The sequence below is a fragment of the Myotis daubentonii genome, chromosome 16 (assembly GCF_963259705.1).
Source record: "Myotis daubentonii chromosome 16, mMyoDau2.1, whole genome shotgun sequence".
NCBI lineage: Eukaryota > Metazoa > Chordata > Mammalia > Chiroptera > Vespertilionidae > Myotis > Myotis daubentonii.
Window position 1 is genome coordinate 3603541 of NC_081855.1, and position 20503 is coordinate 3624043.

The 20503-nt window shown below is 50.0% G+C and overlaps 1 protein-coding gene across 12 annotated transcripts in view; it reads right to left on the reverse strand.

Annotated features, from left to right (window-relative positions):
• TOM1L2 (target of myb1 like 2 membrane trafficking protein) overlaps positions 1–20503 on the reverse strand; it is a 142245-nt gene that overhangs the window by 39575 nt on the left and 82167 nt on the right. For all 12 annotated transcript variants that reach the window (XM_059668384.1, XM_059668382.1, XM_059668378.1 and 9 more), the window contains 2 exons: positions 17973–18051; positions 7346–7495 (listed from right to left, as the gene is read on the reverse strand). In XM_059668384.1, coding sequence (XP_059524367.1) covers positions 7346–7495; positions 17973–18051 — 229 coding nt within the window. The remainder of the gene's footprint in view (positions 1–7345; positions 7496–17972; positions 18052–20503) is intronic.

A 20503-nucleotide genomic window follows, 5' to 3' on the forward strand; every position in this document is an offset into this window, starting at 1 on the left:
CTTTAATATCCTCACTCGCTCGAGACTCACAGAGCCCGGGGGAGTGTGTTCCAGGACCACGCAATCAGCTTGGAAGACACTGCCCGAGCCTGTTGCTGACAGAGCCTGTGAGGGCTGTGAGGGGCAAGTCCAGGCTTGGAGGTGGATGGTGATGGGGAGGAGCTGGTGAGGACACAGCACTAAGCTGGCCTCCCAGGAGCTCCGGGACCTTCAGAGGAGCAGCCCGGCAGCTGAGAAGTCTCTTCAGGGGAGGGGGTGGGGGAAAGGAGGGTGTTCCTACTCCACTCATCAAGGGAATGCTGGGAAATGGGGAGAAATGCAGTTTACTGAGAAATGCAATCTGACAAAGAAGTAGCAAACTGTCATCAAAGGTAGTTCTAGTGTGTATGTAAATTTTCATTTTTTACTGTAAATTTCATTTCCTTTTAAGATTTTAATGTCCTTTTTGTTTATAAAGTGTTTATAGATTAAACAGTACTGTATATAAGCATGTACTGTCTATAAGAAAGGTTGAAACAGGGAATCATATGGAAGACTGGGCTGGATTAATTCAGTTTACATTATTTCTAATGGCAAAAATGATTCAGTTTTCAAACAAATTGCTTCTCGAACAGCCTTCTGAAACATATTAAGTTTAGAACCGAGGTCCCACTGTGCTCTCAAACCCTTGCTGCGGCAGCAGGCAGGGCGGAAGAGCAGCAGAGGCATCCCCTCAGCGACGCTTCGCTAGCAGGATGATCTCACTGCGGTTTCTGCAAACAGCACCCAGGGAAGGCTGAGGGATGGCATGAAATGGAAGGACACGCAGCCAAAAACGGCCAGCCAGGGGCCACGAGGAGGGAAAAGCTGGAGTGGCAGGAAGTTCAAAGGCAGGAGTGACGGAGCTGGCAAGCTGCTCCAGAGGCTGCTCTGCTTTCAGCATCTTTCCTCCCCGCGACCAGGGAGACGGCTCCCCTCCTGAAAGGCCAAGCCCACGGCCCGCAGGGGGGGTGGGGCCCACTGAGCGTTCACAAGGGGACTGGCCCCGCCCACTTTCCAGCAGCTGGGCGCTGAGAGCAGAAAGCGATGTCCTGGGGAGGGAGCCGGCCACAGTCTGCACCCACATCAATCCAGCTGCACTGACACAAGGGCCTGCTGCACTCCCCAGCTGGCCAGAGAGCCATCGGCCTGGCCCCCAGCCCCTCCTGTCTCTCAGTGGGGCAGCACTTGCTCTCCCGGGGGGAATTACCAGACTCTCTGGGAGGCTTTACTTACTTTTTTTTTTTATTGCTTAAAGTAGTACAAAGAGTATTACATATGTCTCCTTTTTTCCCCCGCCCTTGACAATCCCCTGGCCTCTCCTACCCCCCAGTGTCTTATGTCCATTGGTTATGCTTATATGCATGCATACAAGTCCTTTGGTTGATCTCTTACCTCGCCCCTCCTGCCACCCCCTTCCCGCCCCCGCCTTCCTGCTGTAGTTTGACAGTCTGTTCGAGGCAGCTCTACCTCTGTATCTATTTTTCTTCATCAGTTTATAATGGTCTTTATTTTCCATAAATGAGTGAGATCATGTGGTGTTTTTCCTTCATTGACTGGCTTATTTCACTTAGCATAATGCTCTCCAGTTCCATCCATGCTGTTGCAAATGGTAAGAGTTCCTTCTTTTTTACAGCAGCATAGTATTCCATCGTGTAGATGTACCACAGTTTTCTAATCCATTCATCTACTGATGGGCACTTAGGCTGTTTCCAGATCTTAGCTATGGTGAATTGTGCTGCCATGAACATATGGGTGCATATATCCTTTCTGATTGCTGTTTCTGGTTTCTTGGGATATATTCCTAGAAGTGGGATCACAGGGTCAAATGGGAGTTCCATTTTTAGTTTTTTGAGGTACTCCATACTGTCTTCCACAGTAGCTGCACCAGTCTGCATTCCCACCAGCAGTGCACAAGTGTTCCTTTTTCTCCACATCCTCTCCAGCACTTGTTTGTTGATTTGTTGACAGGTGTGAGATGGTACCTCATTGTTGTTTTGATTTGCATCTCTCGGATGATTAGCGACTTTGAGCATGTTTTCATATGTCTCTTGGCTTTCTGAATGTCCTCTTTTGAAAAGTGTCTATTTAGGTCCTTTGCCCATTTTTTGATTGGATTGTTTATCTTCCTTTTGTTGAGTTGTATGAGTTCCCTATAAATGTTGGAGGTTAAACCCTTATCAGTGATAGCATTGGCAAATATGTTCTCCCATGCAGTGGGCTTTCTTGTTGTTTTGTTGATGGTTTCTTTTGCTGTGCAGAAACTTTTTATTTTGATGTAGTCCCATTTGTTTATTTTCTCTTTAGTTTCCAATGCCCTAGGATCTGTATCGGTGAAGAAATTGCTTCGGCATATGTCTAAGATTTTGTTGCCTTTGGATTCTTCTAGTATTTTTATGGTTTCCTGTCATATATTTAAGTCCTTTATCCATTTTGAGTTTATTTTTGTGTATGGTGTAAGTTGGTGGTCTAGTTTCATTTTCTTGCATGTATCTGTCCAATTTTCCCAACACCATTTATTGAAGAAACTATCTTGACTCCATTGTATGTTCTTGCCTCCTTTGTCAAATATTAATTGAGCATATTGGTTGGGGCTGATTTCTGGGCTCTCTATTCTATTCCATTGATCTGTATGTCTGTTCTTGTGCCAGTACCAGGCAGTTTTGAGAACAGTGGCTTTGTAATACAGCTTGATATCTGGTATTGAGATCCCACCTACTTTGTTCTTTCTCAGGATCGCTGCAGCTATTCGGGGTCGTTTTTTATTCCAGATGAATTTTTGGAGAGTTCGTTCTAGGTCTGTGAAATATGCCATTGGTATTTTAATGGGAAGTGCATTGAATTTATAGATTGCTCTGGGTAGTATGGACATTTTAATGATGTTGATTCTACCAATCTAAGAACACGGTATGTTCTTCCATCTCTTTATGTCTTCCTCTATCTTTTTTCAACGTCCTGTAGTTTTCTGAGTAGAGGTCTTTTACCTCTTTAGTTAAGTTTATTCCTAGGTAGCTTAATTTTTTTGGTCCGATGGGGAATGGGATTGCTTTTTTAGTCTCTCTTTCTGCAAATTCACTATTGGTGTATAGAAATGCCATAGATGTCTTGGCATTAATTTTGTATCCTGCTACATTGCCGAATTCTTTTATTAAGTCTAATAGTTTTTTGATGGAGTCTCTAGGGTTTTGTATGTATAATATCATGTCATCTGCAAATAAGGACAATTTTACTTCTTCTTTTCCAATTTGGATGCCTTTTATTTCTTCTTCTTGTCTAATTGCAATGGCTAATACTTCCAGTACTATGTTGAACAGGAGTAAAATCACCTTCTTTTCAAAGGGTTAAAAAATGGTTCACAGGATGCAGCCTCTGCATACTCATCAGATGAGCTGTGATGAAGGAGATGTTGCCCACTGGTGAGGGCGTGAAGAGGTCATGGCACCATGACCCGGTGCGTGGGCGCTCCCTGCCACCAGCAATTGCACGACTAGCTGTGAGGCTGAACTCTGAAATTGCTAATATTCTATCATTCGGACCAACAAAGATGGCAGTTTCACCTATTCAACCAATAGATACCCAACAAAATGATACGTATATCACCAAATGACACGTGCTAGATGCTCCCAGCAGCATCTTTTATAACAGCCCCTGAACAGCAAGTGCCCATCACAGCGGGAGGGATGATGAACCCCGGCCCACCCGCAGGCCCAGCACAGCGAGGTGCGCAGCGGGAAAGGAGGCCATGGTCACTCCGTGGCACGGTGAGGCCCTCAAATGCAGCACGGCCAGACACACGGACACAACAGCGCTGGCACAGAGACTGCGGGTGAAGTTCCATGGGAGAGCCCATCTATGCCCTATGCTGTGAAGCGGAATATGACGCACACCCACAAAGCCCCCGCACCCTGGGATGGCCCCCACCTGACTTCCCACGGCTGGTTACATGGATATGTTCAGTTTGCAAAAATTTATCAAGTTCTACATGCTTTTTAAATATGTGATTTCCGGTATATTTAAATCAATAAAAAGTAAAAGAAAAGGCTGAACTTTTTATTCTTTTGTCTACCCCATGACAGACCCAAACACCCACTGCTCTGAATGCTGCCTGCGCTTCTCCGGTTAGCCAGCAGGAGCGACGATGAGAGTTCTCATGGAGCTTCAGAACCTGTGCAGGAAGGACTCTGCCCCGTCAGGTTACCAAGCCCACTTGGACGTCTCCTGACCTAAAGTCCCTTGCGTTTTCTCAGCTGGACCCTCGAGGTCCCATCCCGCGCCCTGGTCCCAGGCCAGCAGGGAACGTCCTCGGAGCATGGGTGTGGGTCACAGGGCTGCTCCGGACCATCTCACAGAGCAGGGCTGGGAGTACACAGGCAGGACGCAGGCCCCCATTTCACACACAAGGAGGTAGGGGTTTGCCAGTGGGAAGAAGCAGTGCTGGGAGAGGTGGTGAGTCTGACAGAAAGTCTTGCAGTGCAGGGGTGGGGGTGCCAGGCTGGTGTCCCCAGGGAGAGCCAGGGGCCACAGACAGTGCAGCTCTGCTCTCATCAGTGTTAGGTTTGATGGAGACATTGAGTTGATACCCATCCCCCGGGAACTGGTTTTTCAGTCTTTCACTGTGGACATTCCCATTGCCGAAGACCACTTTTCACTTGCGGTGACCACATTCCATTCTCTCCCCGCTGGGGCTGCATAAATCCCTCCAAAAGTCCTAAAAAAGCCGCCGACTCCCCTCACTGGGTGCTGGAGCCATCCAGGCTCAGCCACCTGGTGTGCGGATGGTCATTCGTAATCCCTCACCACTCTGACCTCGTGCGTTCCCCCACAGTCAGCAGAGGAAGTGGGGATCATGACCTCGCCATGCTGTACTTGCCAGGGGCAGCTGACAACCACTGGGCCTGGCCACAGGAAGGACTCCAGGTCTGACTTCAGAGAGACCTCACCTGTGGCCACTGGGGGCTTGCACAGCTTAGGCTGGGATGTCCCATCTTTTGTAAGAGAAAGCCCCAATTCATCTTCCTGGTATCAAATACTGGGGGTGCTGAGGCAAGGGAGTGTGCTGGGGCATCCCAGAATGAGGGTTTTGGGGGCATAGGTGGGGGTGAGGAGGTTAAAGGGTGAAATGATTTGCATCTGTGTGTGTGTGTGTGTGTGTGTGTGCGCGCACGCGCGCGAGCAAGGGAGAGGAAGAGGGAGAGGGAGATATGTCTGGTGGCAGATGAAGGGATAGGGACAATCTAAGGACACATGTGATGGGGCTCTGCTGTCACCCATACTCCTCCCTTCCTTAGAACTTCAGCAAACTACATTCATCCATTCATTAAGAAAACAATGTCCTTGGCCGGTGGTGTTCAGTGGTTAGAGTGTCAGCCCACGCACCAAAGGGTTGGGGGTTTGATTCCCTGTCAAGGGCACGTACCTGGGTTGTGAATTCAATCCCTGGCCCCAGTCGGGGTGTGTGTGGGAAGCAATCAATCTATGTGTCTCTCTTACATTGATGTTTCTCTCCCCCCCCCCCTCCCTTCCACTCTCTCTAAAAATCAATGGAAAAAATATTCTCAGGTGAGGATTAACCAAGAAACAAGGAAGGAAGGGAGGGAGGGAGGGAGGGAGGGAGGGAAGGAGGAAGGAAGGAAGGAAGGAAGGAAGGAAGGAAGGAAGGAAGGAAGGAAGGAAGGAAGGAAGGAAGACAACAATGTGTTGAATACCTGCTCAACACCGTCAAGTGCTAGAGACCCTGGGGATGAACTGGCCTGGCTCTCGGGGAGCTCAGAGGGAGAGGTGGTGGGAAAGCTGGCAGAGGAACTTGAAGAGCATAAGAGGATGATGGGGGAGAGGGTGATGGGTCCTGCACACCAGACAGCGGGAGGCTCTGAGGACGGAGTGATGGGAAGTCACCTGCTCCAAGTGCTGGGAGGAGGCTCAGGCACAGCTGCGGCTAGGACAGAGCCAGCAGATTCCTTGGCTCAGGGCCCTCTCTCCTCTCAGCTGCCGCCACTGCCTCCAAAGCCCGCCCCTAAGCACTCTGCCCCCGGACTTCTTAGCCCTCCTCCCCAGGCTGGCTCTTCCCTCTCCTCATGGCTCTTGCAGGTTCTTATCTTTCCTCTACTACAGCACCAATCACCCCGCACTGATGTGCTTTTTGACGCACGTACATACCTTTCACCCTGTCACCAGGGTGCTCTGTCTAAAACCAGATCTGACTCTGTACCGCCAGCTCAGAAACATTCAAGGGCTCCCCACTGCCTACAGGATAAGGCACACACTCCTCAGCACTATGTGGCCCATAAGCCCTGACCATCCCTCTGGGCTTATCTCCTGGCCCCACACATTCTCCCTTACACTCTACGTGGGGCGGCTGGAACCACTCTTCTCTTTAAGAGGAGCAGCTAGCTTCCCGACTTCAGAGGCTGGACCTGCTGACTCCCTTTTAACAAACAGATGACAAGAGGGATGGAGCGTGACTTCTGAGACAGCCCCAGCAGGCACTACAGTCCCCACTCTCTCTGGATCATCTGCTCTGGGGAAAACCAGCTGCCATGTCCCGAGGACACTCAGGAGGTCCACAGAGGAGAAACTGAGGCCTCCTCCCAACGGTCAGCAAGGGTCTGAGCTGCTGCCCCGCCCTGTGGGAGCCCCATGGTGGGGCTCCTGCAGCTCCCACTGGGCTGGACCAGGCAGCCTGGCAGCACCTTCGCTGCAGCCTCCCGAGGGCCCCCGAGCCAGAGGGGCCAGCGAGGTTCCCTGCGTTCCTGACCCACAGAACCAGGAGACGATAACCACCCACTGCTTTAAGCTGCTACACCCTGGGAGAGATCGTTACAGGGCAATCAACAATGAATGCGCCCAAAGCACCGCCTGCCCTTGCGGACGCATCCGGGCCTTTGTATCTGCTATTGTCCTTGCCTGCGATGCGTCTCGCACTCTGACCTTTCCACTAAGCTCCTCACTGTCCTGCAGGGGCCAACGGAGACCTCCTCCCCTGAGTGAGTCACTCCTCCCGGCAGCCCCAGAGCTGGCCCCCTGGGACTCAGCATCCTGCACGCCCCTCTGACAGGCCCTGCCTACTCCACACTCTCCCTGGTGGCTCAGAGTCCTGCCAAGGCCACCTGCCCCTGTGGGCAGGAGAGGGCGAGGCACCGATCAGTGAAGCCTCTGTCAACTGGCTGGAGAGCCACCGCTTAAGGTTTCATTCCAGTGGGATGAGTGTAGAAAGGAAGCATTATGCAACGAACATCCAAACCCAGAAACCTCCATCCTTTCTTCCAAAGGATGGCCGAGCATGAGCACCCCTGAGGGGCCCACCAACAGCCAGGAGGAGCGGACCTACCTGGATCAAGGCCAGCACCTTGTCCTGCACGATGGTGGGTGGGTTGTTCTTGGGCGAGATGATTCTGACCAGAACGCCGTCGATGAAATCTCGGCTGGCCACGAGGACGTGGAAGCGGTGGCCACAGTTCTTCACACAGGTCTCCAGCACCTGACGTGGAGGGAGGAGCGGTGAGTACGCGGCCTGCGGAGCCACCGGGAAGAGGAGGGCGGCTCCACTTCCACCCGATCCTTCTTCCCGAACATCTTCCCGACCATCTCCTTTAGAACCACCCTCACCGGCAGCCATCCTCACCCTAGAACCCAGTCGTACTCAGCGGTGAGGCTGCCCCCTGCTGACTGCCCTGCACAAAAACCGGGTCATTAGTTTAGGCATCACTTTCACAGGAGAAGGGAAAGCAAGAATGAAATGGCTGAGCGGTCTCTGAGAATCAGCACTTTGCCTCCCTCTGGGCCTCTGGGTGTGTGGCATTAGCCAACGGGACACATGCTCGGTCACAGGGAAGGCTGCTGTACAGTAAGAATTGCCCAGGGAGTTGTTGGCCCTGGTTATGTGAGGAAGCAAACACACACACACACACACACACACACACACACACACACACACATCACACAACCCTGCTTCTGCAACTAAAACTGAAAATGACTTTCCACCTTTAGTAACTGGTTTGTGGGCCTCAGCTGCCATTAGGGCAGTGGTTCTCAACCTTCTGACCCTTTAAATACAATTCCTCATGTTGTGACCCAACCATAAAATCATTTTCGTTGCTACTTCATCACTGTCATGTTGCTACTGTTATGAATCGTCACGTAAATATCTGATGTGCAGGATGGTCTTAGGCGACCCCTGTGGAAGGTCGTTCGACCGCCAAAGGGGTCGCGACCCACAGGTTGAGAACCGCTGCTTTAGGCTTTAAGGTCCATGTACCCTTCAAACCCTGCCCACTCCTCCCCTAACTGGGACAATCAGTTACACAGGCCCAAGCCAATCAGAAAAGCACAGGTGCGTGTGGGTTCTGGCTAGATGGCCAGTGTGGGCTTGAATCTCAGCTCCACCACTTTCTCTCTGAATGGCTCCGGACAAGTCTGTCTGAGCCTCTGCTTCCCCATCTGTAAAGTGGGCACATGAGCACTCCCTTCCAGAACTGTAGTAAGGCTGCCAGGGAAGCACCTAGCACAGTGCCCTGCACAGGGGAGGAGCCAGTAAATGAGAACTTTGACGCTTGGATGCCATTCCAAAGGCTGCACTACATACTCAAGTGACGGGACAGTTCAGTCCCCGCAGGACCAGGGAGAGGCCCTGGAGCCCAGAGGTGTCAACTGCAGGCCCCCTCCCGCCTGGAGCACAGCTTTCTGAATTCCTTAGCCCTCTGGAAACCAACCCTGACCCTTCCCACGTCAGCGTCCCCCAAAGCCACAGGCAACTAGTGGGGAATGCCTCCTTGCAAGGACGTCACCAGCAACAGGGGGCATTTCTGACTGCCTCATTTGCCCAAACTAACCTGACCACTGGGTACCTCATGCAGTCATTCCAGAGCCCGGTTCACACACTGGGGCAGCACCTCGGCAAAGCATGGCCACGAAGAAAGGTCCACAGGCTAACGTGACCTGAATGCAGGCAGACGCCAGGTACTGCGAAGGATTCTTTCACATTATACAGAATTTCACTCTATTCTTACAGCTAATTCTCTTTACGTGGATGTTGCTATCCCACTTTCTTACCCCTAGGAGGCTGAGAAAGGTGAAGAGACAGGTCTAGGGAAAGTCGCTGGTCAGTGCCAGACCCAGGATGGGATCTCCAACCGGCCTTCTCTGAAGCCCCCATCGCTGCACCCCGGAGACCACAGGCAGTGTGTGCGCCAGCTTTCCCACTCCCTCAGGCGGTCCCTGAAATAGCCCTGTCAGGGGGACCACCGCTGCAGAGATGAGAGCTGTGGCATGGCGATGCTAGTCATTCCCGGAGGAGGCCAGAGCTGGCAGGTGCACTGAGCCCCACGGGAGGCACCAGGCTCCGCTCAGGCAGCTGAGGGAGACCCCGAAGCTCAGCGTCCCTGGCTGCTAAGGTTTTCTTCACTCAAGAGGGCGCTCTCTTTCTTAGCCTCTGCTCATGCTGGACTACAGGGGACGACGACGAGGTGCCAGCATTCTCTCTCACAGGGACCTGTGCAGGCTGCAAGATGAACCCCAGGGGTCTCCTGCCTCAAGGAACTTACAGTCGCCCTTCCTTCTAGGAGCTTCAAAAAGCCTCCTCCTAATTTTACTACACAGGCAGTGGGCTGCCGGCTGAGGTAGGTGGCAGGAAGGATGGTGTATGTGATGAGGAGCAGGCCGGGGAAGAGCAGTGAGGTGGAAGGGTCACGGGAAGAGAGGAGCAGGGAGGCTGAGGGGGCAGGGCAGCAGCCAGGACACACTTCGTTTCCCTGGAGCAGACTTTACTCCGGGGCTCAGATACATAGGCTTGGCAATGCCCTGGGCAGAGGTGGCATGTGCGACAGAGCAGCCCAAAGTCTAGCAGAACAGGAGATGCGGGAGGTCTTCCCTGGATGGCAAGGACCACACCACTCAACCCAAGGAGGCCCAGCAACCCACTTCAAGGCCCTCTGCCCAAACGCCCCGGAAAACTGTCTCTGTGGGTTGTAGGGCATGAAATACCCAGCAGCAGGTTTCTAGAATGCAGCCAAAGCCCAAGAGTAAGCAGAAGGTGCCTCTAAGCCAGCGGTTCTCAACCTGTGGGTTCTCAACCTTTGGCGGTCGAACAATCCTTTCACAGGGGTCGCTAAGACCATCCTGCCTATCAGATATTTACATGACGATTCATAACAGTAGCAACATGACAGTGATGAAGTAGCAACGAAAATAATGTTATGGTTGGGTCACAACATGAGGAACTGTATTTAAAGGGCCAGAAGGTGGAGAACCACTGTTCTAAGCAATCAGAAACAGATGTTTCCAGTTCACACACTAAGGCCCAAGCAGAGAGCCCCTCAGGACCTCTGCTAACTCCTGCTTGGGGTGACTGAGCGTACAGCGGGGAAGTGAGGAAGACCCGCAGGAGCCGAAGTGAGGTGACCGAAGGTAAGATAAGGCCAAGAGTGAAGCCACGGGGGCGGACATGGGGCTGCTCGTGCACCAGACCAGGGCCTTGTGCAGGGGCAGGGCTTGCACATTTAATCAGCCCCCCAAGGCAGCGCTGGATTGGCAGCAAAGACCTGATCACTAAAATTAAAATACTAAAAATTTAAAAATACTTAGAAATAAATGTAACTAAGGAAGTAAAAGATCTGTACCCTGAAAATTATAAAACACTGATGGAGAGAAACTGAAGACACACATAAATGGAAAGATGTCCTATGCTCATGGACTGGAAAAATTAATATTGTTAAAATGTTCATACTACCCAAAGCCATCTACATATTTCACAGAAACAGAAAAAGCAATCCTAAAATTCATACAGAACTATAAAAGGCTTTCAATAGGCAAAACAATGCTGAGAAAGAAGAAAGCTGACAGTATCACACTGCCTGATTTAAAACTATATTGCAAAGTTATAGTCATCAAAGCAGTCTGGTACTGGCATAAAAATAAATACAAAACAAAGGAACGGAATCAAGAGCCGAGAAGTAGACTCATACATACATAGTCAACTAATATTTGACAAGGGAGCCAAGAGGACTCAATGGGAGGAAGGACAGTCTGCTATAAACTGTGCTGGGAAAACTGGATATCCACATGCAGAAGAATGAAACCAACTTCTAAATCACACCACTCACAAAAACTAACTCAAAATGGACTAAACACTTACATGTAATACCCCAAACCATAAAACTACTAAAAGAAAAATAGGGGGGAGCTCCTTGACATTGACCTTGAAAAAGATTTTTTAGATATGACACCAAAAGCAAAGGCAACAAAACCAAAAATAAGCAAGTGGTAGATACTACATCAAACTAAAAAATTTCTTCATAACAGAAGAAACAATCAGGAAAATAAAAAGGCAACCCACAGAATGGGAGAATATATTTACAAACTATCAGATAAGGGGTTAATATAGAAAATATATAAGGGCCTGGACAGCTTGGCTCAGTGGTTGAGCGTCGACCTATGAACCAGGAGGTCATAGTTTGATTCCCGGTCAGGGCATGCCTGGGTTGCAGGCTTGATCCCCAGTGTGGGGCATGCAGGAGGCAGCCGATCAATGATTCTCTCCCATCATTGATGTTTCTATCTCTCTTCCTTTCCCTTCCTCTCTGAAATCAATAAAAATATATATTTTTTAAAGTACGTGTGTGTGTGTGTGTGTGTGTGTGAGTATATATATATATATATATATATATATATATATATATATATATACACACTAGAGGCCCGGTGCACAAAAATTTGTGCACTCGGGGGGGAGGGGGGGTCCCTCAGCCCGGCCTGTGCCCTCTCGCAGTCTGGGACCCCTCAGGAGATAACGACCTGCTGGCTTAGGCCTGCTCCCGGGTGGCAGAGGGCAGGCCTAATCCCTAGGTGCAGCCCCTGGTCAGGCTCAGAGCAGGGCCGATTGGGGAATTGGGGCGCCGCCCCCTGTCATGCACAGAGTAGGGCAGATTGGGAGGTTGCGATGCCACCCTCAGTCACACTCAGGGTAGGGCCGATTGGGGGGTTGGGGCACCGCCCTCAGTCACACTCAAGGCAGGGTCGATGGGGAGGTTGCAGCGCCACCCCCTGTCATGCACAGAGCAGGGCCCATCAGGGGGTTGGGGAGCTCCCCCCTGTCATGCACAGAGCAGGGCCGATCAGGGGGTTGGGGCGCCGCCACTGTCACACTCAGGGCAGAGCCAAAGGGGAGGTTATGGCTCTACCCCATCACACACAGAGCAGGGCCCGTGGGGTGGGGGGGTTGGGGCGCCGCCCTCTATCACCCACAGAGCAGGGCCGATCAGGGGTTTGGTGGGGAGCTGCCACTATCACACTCAGGGCAGGGCGGATGGGGAGGTTATGGCTCTACCCCATCACACACAGAGCAGGGCCCGTGGGGTGGGGGGGGTTGGGGCGCCACACCTTGTCACACACAGAGCCACAGGGCGATCAGGAGGTTGGGGAGCTCCCCCCTATCAGGCACAGAGCAGGGCCAATAAGGGGGTTGGGGCGCCTTCCCCTGTCAGGAACAGAGCAGGGCCGATAGGGAGGTTGTGGCCCCGCCCCCTGTCACACACAGAGCCGCAGGGCGATCAGGGGGTTTGGGCGCTGCCCCCTGTCATGCTGATCCCAGTGCTGGGAGACCTCACGGCTCCGCTGATCCTGGTGCTGGGAGGCATATTACCCTTTTACTATATAGAATAGAGGCCTGGTGCATGGGTGGGGGCTGGCTGGTTTGCCCTGAAGGGTGTCCCGGATCAGGGTGGGGGTCCCCACTGGGGTGCCTGGCCAGCCTGGATGAGGGGATGATGGCTGTTTGCAGCTGGTCACACACCCTTCAGGGTGGGGGTCCCCACTGGGGTGCCTGGCCAGTCTGGGTGAGGGGCTGAGGGCTGTTTTCAGGCTGGGACTGAAGCTCCCAACTGCTCCTTTTTTCTTCTTTTTTTTTTTTTATTCTGAGCCAGCTTTAGCTCTGAGGCTCCAGCTCTTAGGCCTCCGCTCCTGAAAGCAGGTATCTGGTTTGTTTCAGTTCTACAATCGAAACTCTGTATCACCTCCAGGTCTGAGATCCTGGCTAGCTGAAAGCTGGTTTCTGGGGTTTTGTTTAGCTTCTATTTTTGTAACTATGTTTCAAAATGCCAGCTCAGAGGCCTGCAGCAGCAGGCGGGGAACGTTGGAGTCCTCTGTCACTGAAGCAAGCAAGCCTCATGTTAGTTTCAAGCAGCCTGGATGCTGGCCGCCATCTTAGCTGGCAGTTAATTTGCATATCGCCCTGATTAGCCAATGGGAAGGGTAGCAGTCATACGCCAATTACCATGTTTCTCTTTTATTAGCTATACAAAATAGCCCATAGCAAAAAAAAAACCTAACCATTGACAGTGAGGAAATTGAAACAACCATCAAAAACATCCCCCCCAAAAAAGTCCAGGACCAGATGGCTACACCAGTGAATTCTACCAAATGTTCAAAGAAGGTTTACTAATAAAACTTATCCTTCTCAAACTAATCAAAAAATTGAAGAAGAGGTAATACTTCCTAACACATTCTATGAGGCCAATATAACCCTAATACCAAAACCTGGCAAAGATGACAAAAAAAGAAAACTACAGACCAATGTCTCTGATGAACACAGATGCAAAAATCCTAAATAAAATACTAGCAAATCTAATACAACAGTACATCCAAAAAGTAATACATCATGATCAAGTGGGGTTCATTTCAGGGACACAAGGATGGTTCAACATATACAAATCAATTAATGTAATACACCACATTAACCAAAGACAGGATAAAATCGTAAGATCTTATCAATAGATGCAGGAAAAGCATTTGATAAGATACAATAGTCATTTATGATTAAAACACTCAATAAAATAGTAATAGAAGGAAAGTACCTCAACTTAATAAAGGCCTGGGCCCTGGTCATGGCTCGTGCAGGAGGCAACCAGTCAATGTGTTTCTTTCACATTGATATTTCTGTCTTTCCCGCTCTCTTCCATTCTCTCTACAAATCAATGGGAAAATATCCTCAGGTGAGGATTAAAAAAAAAGTTTAAGATGTGGTCCATGCACACAGTGGATATACTCAGCCACGAGAAAGGATGGATCAGCACCGTTTACAACCACCTGGACGGGCCCTGAGAACATGATGCCGAGTGAAACCCGTCGGTCGGAACAAGCTGAGAACCATACGATCTCACTCATGTGTGGGATGTAAAAACGAAACTCGTGAACACAAACAGCAGTGTGGTGGGTGCCAGGGGGAAAGGGTGGGGGAGACGGAGATCCTAATACAAGGTGACAGGAGCAGACCTGACTGTGGGTGGTGGGCACGCAGTGCCATATACAGATCTTGTAACATAGAAACCCACAGCTGACACCTATGTTCATGTTGACCAATGTCACCCCAATCAATTTAATAAATAAATATTAAAAATAAAATATAAAAGATATATGCACCCCCATGTTCACTGCAGTATTATTCACAATAGCCAAGACATGGAAACAACCCAAGTGTCACTGGTGAATGAACGCATAAAGAAAATGTTGGAGGCCTAACCGGTTTGGCTCAGTGGAAAGAGTATTGGTCTGCGAACCAAAGGGTCCCGGGTTCAATTCCTGTCAAGGGCATGAACCTCAGTGCAGGCTCCTCCCTGGCCCGGGCCCTGGTCAGGGCGCATGCAGGAGACAACCAATCAATGTGTTTCCCTCACATTGATATTTCTCTCTGTCTTTCCCTCTCCCTTCCACTCTCTCTAAAAATCAATGGGAAAAATAAACCATCCTTGGGTGAGGATTAAAAAAAAATAGAAAAAGAAATTGTTGATGTACTATCCTATATAATAGAGAGCTAATATGCAAATGGTTGTCACACCCTCATGCCGCCACACCTTAATGGCTCAGGCACTTAACCCTGGGGAGAGAGGTATGGGGACCAGTCAGGCACAAATGAGATTGAGAGAGAGGAATGGGGGCCAGCCAGGCACAGATGAACTCACGAGAGAGGAATGGTGACCAGCCAGGCTGTGGCCCGGGAGAGGGACAAGCTGCTCGCCCCTCAGTCCTGGGGGCCAGCGGCTGCGCCTACGTCTGTAGTCCAGCCCAGGAGAGGGACAAGCCACACGCCCCACAGTCCCAGATGCCAGCGGCTGGTGCTGCGGCACGGGAGAGGAACAAGCCATTCGCCCTGCGGTCCCGGGTGCCAGCACCTATGGCTGCGGCCCAGGAGAGGGACAAGCTGCCTGCCCCATAGTCCCGGGCGCCTGTGGCTGCAACCCGGGTGAAGCCATCCGCCCACGGGCCCCTGCGGCTGCAGCTCGCCTGGGTGAAGTCGGCCCGGGTCCTGGGTGCCTGCGGCTGGCCAGAGGGAGGGAAGCCTGGGTCCCAGGTACCTGTAACCAGCCAGAGGAGGGAATCCTGGGTGCTGGGTGTAAGGTAAGGCAGAGATGGTTGGGGGTGATCAGGCCAGCAGGGGAGCAATTAGGGGCAATCAGGCTGGTAGGGGAGCAGTTAGGGGCAATCAGGCAGGCAGGCAGAGGGGTTAGGGGCAATCAGACAGGCAGGCAGGCGAGCGATTAGGAGCCAGCGGTCCCGGATTGCTAGAGGCAGTGGGACATCCGCCAAGGGGTCTCAGATTGGAGAGGGTGCAGGCCAGGCTGAGGAACCCCTCCCCTCCGTGCATCAATTTTGTACACCGGGCCTCTAGTAGTAGATAAAGCAGAGGAAAGAATCAGTGATTTGGAACATAAGGTAGCAGAAAACATCCAATCAGAAGAACAAAAAGAAAAAGAATTTTAAAAAGTGAGGATAGCTTAAGGGGCCTCTTGGACAACATCAAAAGTACCAACATTCACAGCATGGGGGTGCCAGAGGAGAAGAGAGAGAGCAAGAAAATGAAAACATGTTTAAAAAATAATGACAAAAAATTTCCCTAACTTGGTGAAGGAAAAAGATATACAGTTTAGGAAGCTCAGTAAGTCCCAAACAAGATGAACCCAAGGAGACCCACACCAAGACACATCATAATTACAATTCCAAAGGTTAAAGACAAAGAGAGAATCTTAAAAGAAGAGAAAAGCAGTTAGTAACTCACAAGGGAGTGCCCATAAGACTGTCAACTTATTTCTCAACAGAAACTCTGCCAGAAGGAATTGGCAGGAAATATTCAAAATCATGAAAAGCAAGGACTTACAACCAAAATTACTCTACCCAGCAAAGCTATCATTTAGAATTGAAGGTCAGATAAAGAGCTTTACAGACAAGAAAATGCTAAAGGAGTTCATCACCACCAAACCAGCACTACAAGAAATGTTAACGGGTCTTCTTTAAGAAAGAAAGAAAAAAAAAAGATAAAAAATATGAATCATAAAATGGCAATAAATACATATCTATCAATAATTACTTTGAAAGTTCCAATAAAAAAAATAAGGTGATTGAATGGGTAACAAAACAAGACCCTTACATATGCTGTCTACAAGGGACTCACTTCACATTAAAAGATACACACACAAACTGAAAGTAAAGGTCTGGAAAGAGATAGTTCATGAAAATAGAAACAGCGGGCACATACCCTGAGGGCTCCCGGACTGTGAGAGGGGGCAGGCCGGGCTGAGGGACCCCCTCCAGTGCACAAATTTTCATGCACTGGGCCTCTAGTATTGAATAAGAGTGGTGAAAGCAGACAACTCTGTCTTGTTCCTGATCTTATGGGGAATGCTTGTATTTTTTGCCCATTTAGTATGATGTTGGCTATAGGTTTGTCATATATGGTCTTTGTTATGTTGGGAAATGCTTCCTCTATTCTCATTTTGCTGAGAGTTTTTAAACATAAATAGTTGCTGGATTTTATCAAATGCCATTTCTGATTCTATTGATATGATTATGTGATTTATTTATTTATTTATTTTTTAATATATTTTATTGACTTTTTACAGAGAGGAAGGGAGAAGGATGAGAGTTAGAAACATCAATGAGAGAGAAACATCAATCAGCTGCCTCCTGCATACTTCCTACTGGGTATGTGCCCACAAACAAGGTACATGCCCTGGACCGGAATCGAACCTGGGACCCTTCAGTCTGTAGGCTGATGCTCTATCCACTGAGCCAAACTGGTTAGGGCTGATTATGTGATTTTTATCCTCCTTTTTGTTTATGTGGTGTATTACATTTATTGATTTGCAAATATTGTACCAGCCTTGCATGCCTGGAATAAATCCCACTTAGTCATAGTGTATGATCTTTCTAATGTATTATTGGATCCGATTTGCTAATTTTTTGTTGAGGATTTTAGCTTCTGTGTTCATCAGGGATATTGGCTTATAATTTTCTATCTTTGTAGTGTCTTTATCTGGCTTTGGAATTAGGATAATCCTGGCCCCATAAAATTAGCTTGGGAGTCTTCCCTCCTCTTGAATTTTTGGAATAGTTTGAGAAGGACAGGTGTTAGTTCTTCTTTGACTCTTTGGTAAAATTCACCTGTAAAGCCATCAGGGCTTTTGTTTGTTTGGAAGGTTTTTGATTACTGCTTTAATTTCTCTAGTTGTAATCTGCCTATTAAAATTCTCTGATTCTTCTTGATTTAGTTTTGGAAGATTGTATATTTCTAGGAATTTGTCCATTTCTCTCAGGTTGTCCAATTTGTTGGCTTGTTCATAATACGTTCTTACAATCCTTTGTATCTCATTAGCTGTGAAGTCTGGGTAAGCCCCTAGACCTCTCTGAGCCTCGGTGTTTTCATCCCAGTGAGGGAGATGAAGAAACCTATTTGGGAAGGTTATTGTAAACATCTGCATTAACCTCTGAAAAGCTCAGCAGCAGGGAAGGTACTGGGGTGGAAGTCAGCAGTTTATAGAGGAAACCGGCACCAAGGGTGCCACACCATACCTTCCAATGGCACATGCTGGAGGCTGTGCGGAGTGGGCAGAGGGGAAGCCCTGAGAGTGAGGCGAGGTCGGGAACATGGATCTTCCAAGATGCTTTCCCACCCACGGGAGGACAGTACTCACTGTTAATGCCAGCATCACTTCTCTGTAGTTCCGGTTCCCGTTCAGCCGCTTCTTCAGGGCTCGAATGGCATCCTTTGGCCTGGAGAAAAGGACATATTAAGATCCTTAAAAATTACACTTTGGGACACTGTCCTACAGATTCACTGCCATTTTTGTGAACTAGCTTATCTACGAAGTTATTTGCTGTAGCACGTTGGTAATTGTAAAAGATTGGAAACAAATTAACACCCATCAACATGAAACAGGGTAAATTAAAGCTTATTTATCCATATAATGGAATACTACGCAGCTGCACAAAAGAACACACTCCTTGTGCATCACCATGGAGCAAAAATGTGAACAGGCGTCTGCAGAGCAGTGCAGAGGGCTGCTCCTGTCTGAGTTACCCAAGGACAACAGTCACAGACACAGTGCACACGCTGGCCAGGCAAGAGAAGCTCTGGGAAGAGCCACAAGAAGCTGGTAACTCCAGCTGCCCCTGAAGAGGGAACTGGGTGACAGAGAGGACAGGGAGATTTTTCACCTGATTGTCTATTTGCAGCCCTTTTGACTTTTGTATAACATGCAAGTATTTGTCCAAAATAAAAACCAGCCCACTGTGCGTGGGTGCACTGAGGAGACCACAGAGAGCATGGCCAGGTCCTTGCGTAGGCCTGGGGCTCAGCCCCTCCCCAGTGCCATGGAACTCCTTTTTCCCTGAGAAAACTTTAGTCTCCTCAAAACCCAAGGAATTGTGTGCTTTTAGGTAAGGGATCTGCTATGGATTCCCAGAGAGAATCTCACAGAATTATAGGCAGTCCCCTGTTTACAAGTGGGCCTGTTCAAAAGCTCACTTATCCGTTGATTATTTGGAACTTGAAACGCGTTCTTCCTGAAGTCACTGTTGGAACTGGGAGTTGGAGTCCCCAGCAGCCCCCAACAAGCGCAGTCCTTACGTCTGGCATGCTATTTAATTTACTCTAAGTCAGGATTAAACGAAGGTGCGGACCGAGGAGGCACTTCCTGCATGGAGCCCCTGCCAGCGGGCCGGGGGAAGCCCCAGCACCTGAGCTCTAGGAAGCCCCAGTCCAGCTGCAGGCCTGCCTTTTGCTCCCACAACTGGCGCCAGCCTTCTCCAGATTCACGTGTCAATACATCTGATCTTTCCAAAGTTGAAGGTTGGTAAGTCAGAAACCTTCTGCTCCTCCTGAAATATTTATGATCCACTTACCAAATGAAAAAGTCCTTTCAAATGTGTATGAGGAAGAGGGTAGGGGAGTGGGAGCTCGGCTAATCAGCCCAATTTAAACGGAAACATAGCAAGGCAAGGCTTCAAGAAATGTAAAGCCCTGGCCCGTGTGGCTCGGAGGTTAGAGTGTCAGCCCATGGACTGAAGGGTCACGGGTTCAATTCCCGGTCAAGGGCATGTACCTGGGTTGCAGGTTTGATCCCTCTGCCCCTGTCAGGGTGCGTGTGTGGAAGGCAACCAATCGATGTATCTCTCTCATATAGATAGATGTTTCTCTCCCTCTCCCTCCCTCCTTCCCTTCTAATCTCTCTAAAAGAAAATCAATGGGGAAAGAATGAAGACGTTTAAAAATCCCTGAGACCTATTTTCCCCTCCCAACTTGAAAAATGGCTGCCTGCAGGAAGCCTTGGCTCTGAGTCCAAGGGCTGATGGGACAAGGCTCTCTGGAGAACGTCCTTGCAAGTGTTTGCAGTGCGGCTGTTTCCACACAGGAATGCTTATTTCTGCAAATGTGGGACTTGACGAGCTCTCAGCTTCGAGGGCTGTGTGTGGACTTGAGCTGGTGAAGGTCCACAGCTACTGGTCAGAAGCATGGAGTGGCTTCCTCTCTCCAGGGCTCTGCTCAGCGGGGTTAGCCTGGCCCATGGCTGCCATTCCCCCGGCCCAGCCTCACTCCTCTCCGCTTGAGCTTCATGGAGCAGAAGAGTGGGAACAAGCTCCAGGGCTGCGCTCCCTGAGCTCAGGAGCAGAGCCCGCGCTCCCAGTGGGGGAATGTGCCGGGGGAAGCAGCCGGCAGGCTCCCTCCCTGGAGCTACAGTGAAAACTCATCCTCAGAAGGACGGCCTGGGAGTGACTGGGTGAGCACAAAAGCAAGCACTTCCCTCCCTCCCTGGGGAGGGCTTCAGAGGCGAGGACCAAAGCGAGTCAGAGGAACTAACTGCCCAGTTTTAAGCAGCAGCAGCAGCAGGTTGGACAGCGAGGAGCTAGGAACAGGGAGACGGGAGAGGGAAGGATCAAGAGCCAAGGAGCAGAAAGAATCAGCAGGCAGCGGCAGGTGTGAGATGTCCCAACACCCTGGCAGCTTTGGCAGGAAAAGCCAGGCCTCAGGGCTGCCCCAGGGCCTCGGGTCAGGCTACAGCCCCGAAATGAAGTAAGAGGCCTGTCCATGGTGTCCCTGTCGAAGTGTCGAAGTTATTCCAAGATGGAGGACACAGCTGCGCCCATGACTCACCTCGAACACCTCCCTGCCCTCCCCCAACCCCACTCTGCCTGGGGCTTGCTCCTCTGCACCCCTCCTGCTAAG